General features: G+C 45.6%; 1 protein-coding gene across 2 annotated transcripts in view; it reads left to right on the top strand.

Moving 5' to 3' along the window:
- The window catches only part of sgcd (sarcoglycan, delta (dystrophin-associated glycoprotein)), a 115,179-nt gene that overhangs the window by 56,074 nt on the left and 46,605 nt on the right, over positions 1 to 12,500 (top strand). The window contains exons 3-5 of one of the 2 annotated variants that reach the window (XM_076274588.1): positions 359 to 460; positions 5,277 to 5,364; positions 6,678 to 6,797. In XM_076274588.1, coding sequence (XP_076130703.1) covers positions 359 to 460; positions 5,277 to 5,364; positions 6,678 to 6,797 — 310 coding nt within the window. The remainder of the gene's footprint in view (positions 1 to 358; positions 461 to 5,276; positions 5,365 to 6,677; positions 6,798 to 12,500) is intronic. The other variant, XM_076274589.1, reaches the window with a different exon arrangement.

Below are 12,500 nucleotides of genomic sequence, written 5' to 3'. Positions count from 1 at the left end.
AGCAAATCAAATAGATCAAAATGCCATCATACCTTTCCATACTCAGAAGTGTCCTTGGGGATGCATTATGACATCAGAAGTGTCCATGGGGATGCATTATGACATCAGAAGTGTCCATGGGGATGCATTATGACAGTCACCTGCAGACTGGCGGCTCTTTGGCATCATTAAACACATGCATTCCCAAAGCACACGTCATTCCCCCCATGCTCTTTCCACTGGCTTTGCATGCACAGGATGACTCTTATTGACAATACACCTAACCCTTTTTCTTTTTTCCTTTCATTCTTTCTTTTTCTTTCTCTCTCTTTCTCTTTCTCTCTGTCTCTCTCTTTCCTTCTCTCTCCCTCTGTTCCAGGATGGGATGGGCCACCTCAGAATAACTGAGAGGGGTTTGAAACTGGAGGGGACGTCAGAGTTTCTCCAGCCGCTCTACGCCAAAGAGATCCAGTCGAGGCCGGTGAGTGTTAGAGTGCTACACCCACCACTGAAACCCATAAGGTATATGCAGCAGATCCACTACACATTACATACACACACATTAGATCCACTATGCATTAAATCCATACATTCATTTCATACACATTATATCCATACAGTTCATAATGCATTAGAACCAGTAGCCATTGAAGCAATTACACCAGTAACCATTAAAGCCATTACACGCACCATCATATCCACGAAACATTACATTAATATGCATTAAATCCAGTTTGCATTAAATCCATACACTCGTTTCATACATATATATTATATCCATACAATTCATATTCATCAGATCCAGTATCCATTGAAGCTAGTGCTAGATCCACCCAGCCTTCCACCGAGGAGACTTCCCTCTCTCCCTTGAGTGGCGAGGGAGAAAGATACACACACACTCTCACACACTCTCACACACTAACACACACTAACACACACTCTCACACACTAACACACACTCTCACACACTCTCACACACTGTCACACACTCTCACACACTCTCACACACTAACACACACTAACACACACTCTCACACACTCTCACACACTAACACACACTCTCACACACTAACACACACTCTCACACACTCTCACACACTGTCACACACTCTCACATACTAACACACACTAACACACACTCTAACACACTCTCACATACTGTACTAACACACACTAACACACACTAACACACACTCTTATACACACTCACACTTCGCTAGTGGCGTTGTATCTCTGGATGACCGATAACATTTGAAGTGTGTCCTTTATCCCGCGTGTCTGGCCTGCCGGCGAGCTCTCCACACCACCAGGCGCTGAACAGAATAGTAATAGTCATACGCAGCGCAGACAGAGCGGCCGCTAGTGCGCTGGGAGAGATAACATGGCAAAAAATACCACTTTATCTGGGAATTGAAAGGACTCTTAATACCTTCCAACTCAACTTTCTCATTTTCAGTATTGTCTTTTTAAATTATAAACAGATTCACCTCCGTAACAAGAGCCTACTCATTTGATTTCGCAGACAAAGGAAGTGGGTACTATTCAAATGCAGGTGTGCCAGCTATCAGCCCATGAAAGTTAATAAGCGTATAATTTGTTCAGGCAGATTGAGTGATGACACAGGATTTATCGTTAGTCAGACGGTTTGTGTGTTAGGAGGTGGAGGCTGAACTCTATAGCGCGCGCGCACACACACACACACACACACACACACACACACACAAACACCAGAATAATTCAACAACATCTGCTGAATACACACACCAGAGGAATAACTCATACACACAACTTGTGCATATATCCTACTAGTTAGGAAGTTAATGCAACTCAAACAACTTGTGCATATATCCTCCTAGTTAGGAAGTTAATGCAACTCAAACAACTTGTGCATATATCCTCCTAGTTAGGAAGTTAATGCAACTTGAACAACTTGTGCATATATCCTCCTAGTTAGGAAGTTAATGCAACTTAAACAACTTGTGCATATATCCTCCTAGTTAGGAAGTTAATGCAACTTAAACAACTTGTGCATATACAGTATCTAAGTTGACTTTGGAAGTCAATGCAAATCTCCAGCCAGGGGTGCCACTACAAGTGTTGGACCCTAGTATGAAAGAATACCCCCCGCCACTCCTAACACACACACACACACACACACACACACACACACACACACACACACACACACACACACACACACACACACACAATCAATGCAGGACCATGTTACCTAGCTTTCCCTCATCTTATCCCTGCACTGCTACAGTCAGTGGTGTAGTCTAGTTAGCTGTACGGACACAAAGACACTAGTGACATTGGGTTCTGCTTTTTTGTCTTGGTGAAGGCATACTGTACTGTACATGCAGCAGCCAAACATGAATCAATAAGCTCAATGCAAACATGAATCAATAAGCTCAATGCAAACATGAATCAATAAGCTCAATGCAAACATGAATCAATAAGCTCAATGCAAACATGAATCAATAAGCTCAATGCAACATGAATCAATAAGCTCAATGCAACATGAATCAATAAGCTCAAGGCAAACATGAATCAATAAGCTCAATGCAAACATGAATCAATAAGCTCAAGCCAAACATGAATCAATAAGCTCAATGCAAACATGAATCAATAAGCTCAATGCAACATGAATCAATAAGCTCAATGCAACATGAATCAATAAGCTCAATGCAAAATTACAAATGCTGAAAGGCTGAGTAGTTCCTGAGGCAGCAGCCATGAACCCAATATATGCACTCCGCTCCACAGAGAAGAGCCCAGAAAAGACCACATCCAGTCCAGTATAAGAAAGAGAATCTAGGAATACCTCAGAGTACCTGGAGCTGAACTGCAGGCTTGCCCAAAGCACACACTGCGTGATGAACGCTTAGGAACCCAAAGCACACTCCGCCTAATGAGCGCCTGACATCCGTTTTTCTTTGACAGTGACACATGCTCGGATTTGTCTTCAAACTAATCCCTGGTATTCACAGTGCTTTTAAGATAAAGTTCAGGGCCAGGAATCCTTTATTAAATACAGCAATAAGTTTTGCTCTCTATAAGCGATGTTATCAGCCGTGCTTATACCACAACACAATAGCCAGGCTGCGCTGTCTTTAATTAAGAAGCTAACTTGGGCAGGGCAGATTACTGCAGCAAATGAAGACACGCTGTTGGTGCCAGTCATTATGTGAATTTGGGAATTACTCTCACAAAGAGAGAGAGAGAGAGAGAGAGAGAGAGAGAGAGAAACGAAGGAAACTTTCAGTCAACAGCCTCATATCCAGAGCCCACTACTACAGTATGTGTTTCTCAATGTGTTGCTCTACACCACTCCATCATGTGTCACTCTACATCACTCCATCATGTGTCACTACACCACTCCATCATGTGTCACTCTACATCACTCCATCATGTGTCACTCTACACCACTCCATCATGTGTCGCTCTTCATCACTCCATCATGTGTCACTACACCACTCCATCATGTGTCGCTTTTCATCACTCCATTATTTCTCAATGTGTCGCTTTTCATCACTCCATTATTTCTCAATGTGTCGCTCTTCATCACTCCATCATTTCTCAATGTGTCGCTTTTCATCACTCCATTATTTCTCAATGTGTCGCTTTTCATCACTCCATCATTTCTCAATGTGTCGCTCGCTCTACACCACTCCATCATGTGTCGCTCTACACCACTCCATCATGTGTCGCTCTACATCACTCCATCATGTGTCGCTCTACACCACTCCATCATGTGTCGCTCTACACCACTCCATCATGTGTCGCTCTGCACCACTCCATCATGTGTCGCTCTACATCACTCCATCATGTGTCGCTCTACATCACTCCATCATGGCCTCTGGTGTGCTGCTGTGCCACATACTCACCGCATACATCACAAGGCCACAGCGCTGTCCACAACACAGCTGAGCTCATAGCACTGTGTACCATATGGCCCCATATATCCCCATATAGCCCCATCAGACCCCCATATAGCCCCATATAGCCCCATCAGACCCCCATATAGCCCCATCAGACCCACATAGCCCCATCAGACCCCCATATAGCCCCATATAGCCCCATCAGACCCCCATATAGCCCCATCAGACCCCCATATAGCCCCATATAGCCCCATCAGACACCCATATAGCCCCATATAGCCCCATCAGACCCCCATATAGCCCCATCAGACCCCCATATATCCCCATATAGCCCCATCAGACCCCCATATAGCCCCATCAGACTCCCATATAGCCCCATCAGACCCCCATATAGCCCCATATAGCCGCATCAGACCCCCATATAGCCCCATCAGACCCCCATATAGCCCCATATAGCCCCATCAGACCCCCATATAGCCCCATATAGCCCCATCAGACCCCCCATATAGCCCCATCAGACCCCCATATAGCACCATCAGACCACCATATATCCCCATATAGCCCCATCAGACCCCAATATAGCCCCATGAGACCCCCATAAGACCCCCATATAGCCCCATCAGACCCCCATTTAGCCTCATCAGACCCCCATATAGCCCCATATAGCCCCATCAGACCCCCATATAGCCCCATCAGACCCCCATATAGCCCCATATAGCCCCCATATAGCCCTATCAGACCCCCATATAGCCGCATATAGCCCCATCAATACCACAGACCCCCATATAGCCCCATAAGACCCCCATATAGCCCCATATAGCCCCATCAGACCCCATATAGCCCCATCAATAGCACATTGGTGGTGCTGAGGTCAGTTTAAATGAGTGGGTGGTGCTGAGGTCAGTTTAAATGAGGAGGTGGTGCTGGGGGGTGGAGGGGGGATTTACTCATGCTGGACAGAGACAGTGGGGCTTGGCAATATGGTTTAACAAATTAATTATGCGAGCCTAGTATTATCACAGCATTCATAACAAGCCAAGCGCTAAGTGCGCTAGTAAACACAGAGTTTCCCCCAATAAAGAGCCTGCTGTTACTCCTGCTAACCATAAATAAAGGCATTTACCGCTCTGGGTAGAAAAGCCTGATGACAGAAAAGAACAACAGTTAATGTCTGCAGCAAAAGGGTTTTTTTATCAGGAAAAGTGCACCTTCTCCACAGTCTAATAGGCTTTGAGATTAAGTGTCTCGTCAGTGTAATCTAGAGTCTTTCCTCAAAACGCTGTTCAAAACTACAGTTATTGGACCAATGTGTTTCATTTATTATCACACGGCATACGATTCCTCCAGTAAATAAGTGTTAAATAAATAATAGTAAATAATGTGTTTTGTGTCATTTGTTTATTTCCGTTGCAGGGCACTCCACTGTTCCTGCAGTCCTCTAAAAACATATCGGTCAACATCCTCAACAACGAGAACCACCTGGTCACGCAGCTCACCGCAGGTAAGTGTCTCGGAGCTTGGTCTTCACCCTAGCGTCCATTTTGTGTCCTGCCTCTCCGCTCTCACTGAAGCCTGTCCCCAGTGGCCTCTGCTACAGTAGCCTTCAGTAGGGGGCAGCCGTGGCCCACTGGTTAGCACTTCGGACTTGTAACCGGAGGATTGCCGGTTCAAACCCCGACCAGTAGGCACGGCTGAAGTGCCCTTGAGAAAGGCCACCTAACCCCTCACTGCTCCCCGAGCGCCACTGTTGTTGCAGGCAGCTCACTGCGCCGGGATTATTGTGTGTGCTTCACTTCACTGTGTGCTGTGTGTGTTTCGTTAATTCACGGATTGGGATAAATGCAGAGACCAAATTTCCCTCACGGGATCAAAAGAGTATATATACTCCCTCATGCCAACTCAAGTCCACATCAACATGAGGACAAGTCAGAGGGGGGCGCCTGGACTGCCTGAACACAGCCTGTCTGGGCCGGTTTGAGATGGCCACCAGAGATAATCTGTCTGCTCTAATGGACTATTGTGGTCGGTCTGAATTCCCTGCTGTTTGGCCAGTTTAGCGTCACCTTTTTAAATATAACAGATCAGAATTCAAAAGTAATGAAAAGTAATCAGCTGCATTACTTTGATGGAGTTATTAGTTACATTACTTATGAAATGTTAATCATTAAACAGTGTTGTAATCTGTAACTTATTGCATTTGAAAATGACCTTCCCAAAGCTGATAGACACGCCTGAGATCGCACTCCGTGAAGGGAGGGCCCCCCCCTGGACTAGTTACTGTCATCTGAGATAAAAGACCCTGGTGCTAGTGGAAACAGACAGCATCATGGGAGATAGAGTTTCTGAAGTGCAGGCTGGCGGAGACAGAGTGGATGTTAACTTTTCTCACTGAAACTCTCCCAATTTGAGTGATTTGATCTTAAAATGACGAACTCGCTCCTGCAAACTAGCAAGGCATGACGTGAGGTTTTGTGACGTAAGGTGACGCTCCTACTTACGTAAACAGACCGGAACGGTATTCTTTTGCTCCCATAGAAACAAGTTAAATTGGTTAATTGCTATCTTGGTTAGTAATCAAGGGTCTTTGTCTGGACACTCTCTGTAAATTGGAGCGGATATTTCTCACTCTCCACAGACAGCTGAGGCATGTGGAGCCCAGTGATATTGGACATATGATATGTGTCCTGCAGAGTCCACTGTGATTTCTTAACACAAGGTGTGTGTGTGTGTGTGTGTGTGTGTGTGTGTGTGTGTGTGTGTGTGTGTGTGTGCGTGCGTGCGTGTGTGTGTGTGCGTGCGTGTGTGTGTGTCCAGGATCCCGTGGGGTGCAGGCGCGTGGGAAGATGCTGGAGGTGAGGTCGAGCTCAGGAAAGCTGCTGTTCTCCGCTGACGACCAGGAGGTGGTGGTGGGAGCAGAGAGATTACGGGTCATGGGTAAGATACTCTTCCTTTTACACACGCACACACACACACACACGCGCACGCACACGCACACGCAGAGAGATTACGGGTCATGGGTAAGATACTCTTCCTGTTACACACACACACACACACGCACACGCACGCACACGCAGAGAGATTACGGGTCATGGGTAAGATACTCTTCCTGTTACACACACACACACACGCACACACACTGTGATTATCAAGGCTTTACAGGCCACTGTGATGATGAAGGCTTTGCAGGCCACTGTGATTATGAAGGCTTTGCAGGCCACTGTGATTATCAAGGCTTTGCAGGCCACTGTGATTATGAAGGCTTTTCAGGCCACTGTGATTATGAAGGCTTTACAGGCCATTGTGATTATGAAGGCTTTACAGGCCATTGTGATTATGAAGGCTTTGCAGGCCACTGTGATTATGAAGGCTTTGCAGGCCACTGTGATTATGAAGGCTTTTCAGGCCACTGTGATTATGAAGGCTTTACAGGCCATTGTGATTATGAAGGCTTTACAGGCCACTGTGATTATGAAGGCTTTGCAGGCCACTGTGATTATGAAGGCTTTGCAGGCCACTGTGCCACTTGTGTCAGCCTCTTCATTCACTTCCTCAGTCCTCAGTGGAACAGCAGGAGGCTGTCCTCCATTAATATCATACTACTCTCTCTCTCTCTATGTGTGTGTGTGTGTGTGTGTGTGTGTGTGTGTGTGTGGAACTGGAGGGGTCTTTTCTCCATTAATATGGCTGCCGCCGTGTATGCGGTTTCAGGTGTGCTGTTTTGAGACACATCTCACATGAGGAGATCTGAAGCTGAGAAACACGAGCCGTGTTTGTGCTCATAGTTTGTGCTCATAGTTTGTGCTATGGTCTGAAGCTGAAGACCTTATTCGGCCATGTTGCTGCATGTGTCCCTTCAAACCGTAGAAACGTCACGTATGTCCCAGAAGACATAGCAAATCAATGGCTCAAGCATGTGGATAAATTGGCGTCGTGCATTCCATGATTATCTTGTAATGTGGTTTCTTGTAGTCTGTCTCCATGGTAGCGATGAGACTTAGTCGAGACGATGGAGACAATAATGGCGAGATTGGCTCTCTTGTCCTCCGCTCCACAATGCTCCCCGAGCCCAGCGGCACACAATCTAGCTCTGCCCCGGCAACGTGATTACACTATTTAGCTGAATAAATGATGCTTCATGCAATATCCCCCCCCACCGCCCGACTTGTGCCTCCTGTTCACCGTGCAGCCATCTGAAATGACAGCTGAGGAAAATCACATCTCTAATTATTGTGACAGGACTACCTTAGAGTTTAGCTTCAGAGGATCCATTTTCATAATAAATGACCTTTGAGGGGGAGATTTATTCAGATTTCAACAGGCAGCCTTGGGAGGCCTGAATATGCAGCAGGTGCCTGACTGGAAGCATGGGGTGGAGTGGGGGGTGGGTTGGGGTAGAGTGGAGGATGGTGGTGTGTGTGTGTGTGTGTGTTTGGGGTTGGGGGTGTCTGGGCATGTTGACTACTTTAGGAGGATGTTTTAAATGTCAAACCCCACCAGCCATACTCACACACACACACACACACACACACACACACACACACACACACACACACACACACACACACATGTGCACACACACAAACATGTACACACACTCACACATATGCACATGCACATGCACAAACCACTTCAGGCCTTTAAATCATCAAGGACACCATATGCCCACTCTAGATATGTGGATCTCAAAGAACCATCGTGCTTGTGGACCAGTGATGCATGCAGTCAGAAGGGTTGTGTCTTCAAAAGTCTTCTCTGTGATGGGGTCTGTTGGGAAGGCCTTTGAGCACAACTTGTATAGGTCTATGGATCTGTGTCCAGAGAGATCAGCAGCTTGTGTATGTCTTGTGTATAGGTCTATGGGTCTTGTGCACGTCTTGTGTATAGTCCTATGGGTCTTGTGCACGTCTTGTGTATAGTCCTATGGGTCTTGTGCACGTCTTGTGTATAGGTCTATGGGTCTGTGTCCAGAGACATGAACAGCTTGTTTAGTGTGTCACTGCAGTTTTGTTTTATTTTTGTTGTTTTGTTGTTGTCTTGTCCGTGTGAGTACTTTTGCTCTGCAAGTGTGGACTATTGTGTGTAGATTGATAAGGGAAAAAAATAAATAGAATCCATTTTGAAGACTCCAGAAGACTCAAAATGAGGCAAAATCTGGAAATCTTGAAAGAGTCTGAAGCTTGAATATGTGAAAGTGCATTAGAGTGTGTTCATAGATTGTTCTAGAGGCAGAGATGGTTCTAGAGGCAGAGATCGCTCTAGAGGCAAAGATCGTTAGCCTGACGAGCCAGACCCACATTAAAATGTAGGGTCTGGGCACTCACCATTTGCAGTGCTCAGTCCGAGGGGCGGGATAATCGGTTGTCTTTCAAATTCCCTCTGCACGCAATAGGACAGCGCTATGAGTCCCATGCGGAGCTAGTTGGCTAGTTCAAACTTTTGCCAACTTAATAAAAGCTCGTGTCACACTGTTCGCCAACAGCAACATTCCTCTTTGCCATCAATCATTATGTTAAGCCCGCCTAACGACTCTATACACGATTTGATTGGCCTGATAGAAGTTTAATTTTTCGAGCTCACAAGCCAACAGAGAATTGCTAGACCAGGGCCGTTAGGGTGCGTCTAGATTTCTAGAGATCGTTCTAGAGGCAGAGATCGTTCTAGAGGCAGAGATTGTTCTAGAGGCAGAGATGAACAGAAAGGAAAAGGTTTGTGTGTGTGTGTGTGTGTGTGTGTGTGTGTGTGTGTGTGTGTGTGTGTGTGTGTGTGTGTGTGTGTGTGTGTGTGAGTGTATGTGTGTGTGTGTGTGTGTGTGTGTGTGTGTGTGTGAGTGTATGTGTGTGTGTGTGTGTGTGTGTGTGTGTGTGTGTGTGTGTGTGTGTGTGTGAGTGTGTGTGTGTGTGTGTGTGTGTCTGTGTGTGTGTGTGAGTGTGTGTGTGTTGGGGGGGGGTATATAAGGCAGGCATAGTCAGGCTACTGTGGGCCCAGTCCTCCCCTCTGCAGATGAAAGCAAATCAATTACACAGCAAAACAACGGGAGGAAATCAAATTAATTTGGCGCAAAGGCCGTGATACAATGAGCCGTGGCCTCAGTCGTAATTACCGTGGCGACGAGCGCAGGAGGTGAGCCCAGCTTAGCCCACGCCCGTCTGGTCTGCCGCAGACCAATAAAAAGTCCAGCGAATAATGACATTACTTCTTGATACTTTCATCCATGATCGTAATTAAGGCTCATTGATTAACTTCAATTATATACAATTGACTCTTCCCGGCAGAGGCTAATTTGAATTGACTGCCACACTTAATGGTAATGGCAGACCCAAGTCTCCATCCTTCAAAAGTGCTGATTTTATGATTAGCTTGTCTCGTCTTAATTGTTTAATGAATCAGAGTGTCTTATTAGCGCTTCTGCCTTCTCTCTCTCTCTCTCGCTCACAAGTGTCATCTGAGTTTAGACTCACCGATCTCTATCGCCACGCGCCAGATTAGCCTCCCACAGAACAGCTTGAGGCCTTCGGCTCGCTGATGAATGCTCATTAGAAGAAGTCTTGACTCTGAAGGAGACACATTAAGACTCGGCAGACTTATATAAGGAGACACATTCAGACTTAGGAAAGGAGACACATTCAGACTTAGGAAAGGAGACACATTCAGACTTAGGAAAGGAGACACATCTTTAGTAACTGTGCTACACCCAAACGTTCTGTGTTTATTGTGCGTGTGGTGATGGGACCCGCCGTCCTGCACATTGCACATCCCACTAACCCCTCCCTTACTCCGAGTTCTATTTATATATACCTCTGTGCTGTTTGTCGTGGGTTTTATTGAAATATATCCTTTAGTTTATATATATTTTATATATCTTTTATGTAGTATCTTTATTCTGTGTAATATCATTGTTTTGTGAAACTAAATTCTGTAGTATGTTCAGTGTGTGGCAAAGGAAGACTGGTTTAAGTGCAGGAAGAGCAGACTTTTTAGAAAAGGTCATAAATAAGGGTTGGTGCCAGAAAATGTAAGCAAAACCTAAAGAATGTATGAATGACAGGATGAGAGGGCAAAGGTGGAGGACCATATGTAACCTGGTCAGTTATCTGTAAACATAGAGGGTGAGAAAGCCAGAGTGGGTGCTGTCTGGGATGACTTGAAGGGGTATAAAGGCTGGACAACAGCCAGAGGATGTTAGCTCACTTTGCTCACTTAGCTTAACTTACTTGCTTGCTTCACTAATGCTCCGGAGTGCATTAAAGCCATCATCTGCAGTATACATCCACGGTGTGCGGACTTCTTTTGATTTTGTATTATTATGACCGCCGCGCAGCGAAGCGGCGGTCATATAAGTTTAGTCAGATTTTTTTTTTTTTTTTTTTTTTTTTTTCTTTCTTTTTCGCATGCCCAAATTTCCGTCAATGATTCCCGGGACACTGAAAGACCGGGGTACACGAAACTTGGTGGGCATGTAACCCCACATGGATAGCATGGAACCATCGTTTTTCGTTTTGATCTGTAGCCCCCCCACTGGACTGGACCCCCCGAAAGGAGGGTAGGGCAGACACAGTTTTCTGTGAATATCTCGAGAACCGTAGGGTTTAGGAGGACCATTTTTTTTGTATGTTGATCTCAAGGGGCCATGTCAACCCATTCCATAACCACTCATTTCATGTAGAGCGCCACCTAGTTAAACACAAAAAAGTAAAAATGAGGTGTTGTAATCGCAGGTATGTGTGACCTAACATAGTCAAAACTGCACGAAATTGGAAGTGTAGGATCATTATGACACCCTCTGTATGCACGCCAAGTTTCGTGGAATTCCGTTCATGGGGGGCCACACAATAAATTCATTTATGTTACTATACACCAACTGGCCTGTAGGTGGCCGGAGACAGTTTTCTGTGAATATCTCGAGAACCGTAGGGCCTAGGAGGTCCACCTTTTTTATGTATGTTGGTCTTAAGGGGGCATGTCAACCCATCCCATTACCACTTATTTCATGTATAGCGCCACCTAGTTAAAAATTAAAAAGCAAAAAATTAGGTGTTTTCATCACAATATCTCTGGCTGACAAGGTCAAAACTGCACAAAATTAAAAGTGTAGGATCATTATGACACCCTCCGTATGCATGCCAAGTTTCTTGTACTTTCGTTCATGGGGGGCCTTACAATAAAATAATGTATGTGTACATTTAGTGACGTACACCAACAAGGATTCCCGGGACACTGAAAGACCGGGGTACACAAAACTTGGTGGGCATGTAACCCCACATGGATAGCATGGAACCGTCATTTTTCGTGTTGATCTGTAGCCCCCCCCCGCTGGACTGGACCCCCGAAAGGAGCGTAGGGCAGACACAGTTCTCTGTGAATATCTTGAGAACTGTAGGGACTAGGATGACCATTTTTTTCCGTATGTTTGCCTCCAGGGGTCATGTTAACCCATTTCATGTACACACATGTGCACAAACAGATACACACACACACACATACATTCACAGTAATCATACGTATGACACATACTCACACAGTAGACATATGTACGCTTGCACAGGCACATACGCAGGCACACACACAAGCACGCATGCACACACACACACACACACACACACACACACACACACACACACACACACACACACACACACA

Source organism: Alosa pseudoharengus, unplaced genomic scaffold, assembly GCF_046254945.1.
Source record: "Alosa pseudoharengus isolate Yale_2024_CS ecotype anadromous, Long Island Sound unplaced genomic scaffold, YU_APseudo_1.1 YU_APseudo_1.1_scf_8, whole genome shotgun sequence".
Lineage (NCBI taxonomy): Eukaryota > Metazoa > Chordata > Actinopteri > Clupeiformes > Clupeidae > Alosa > Alosa pseudoharengus.
This window is presented reverse-complemented; position numbering and strand designations above follow the sequence as displayed.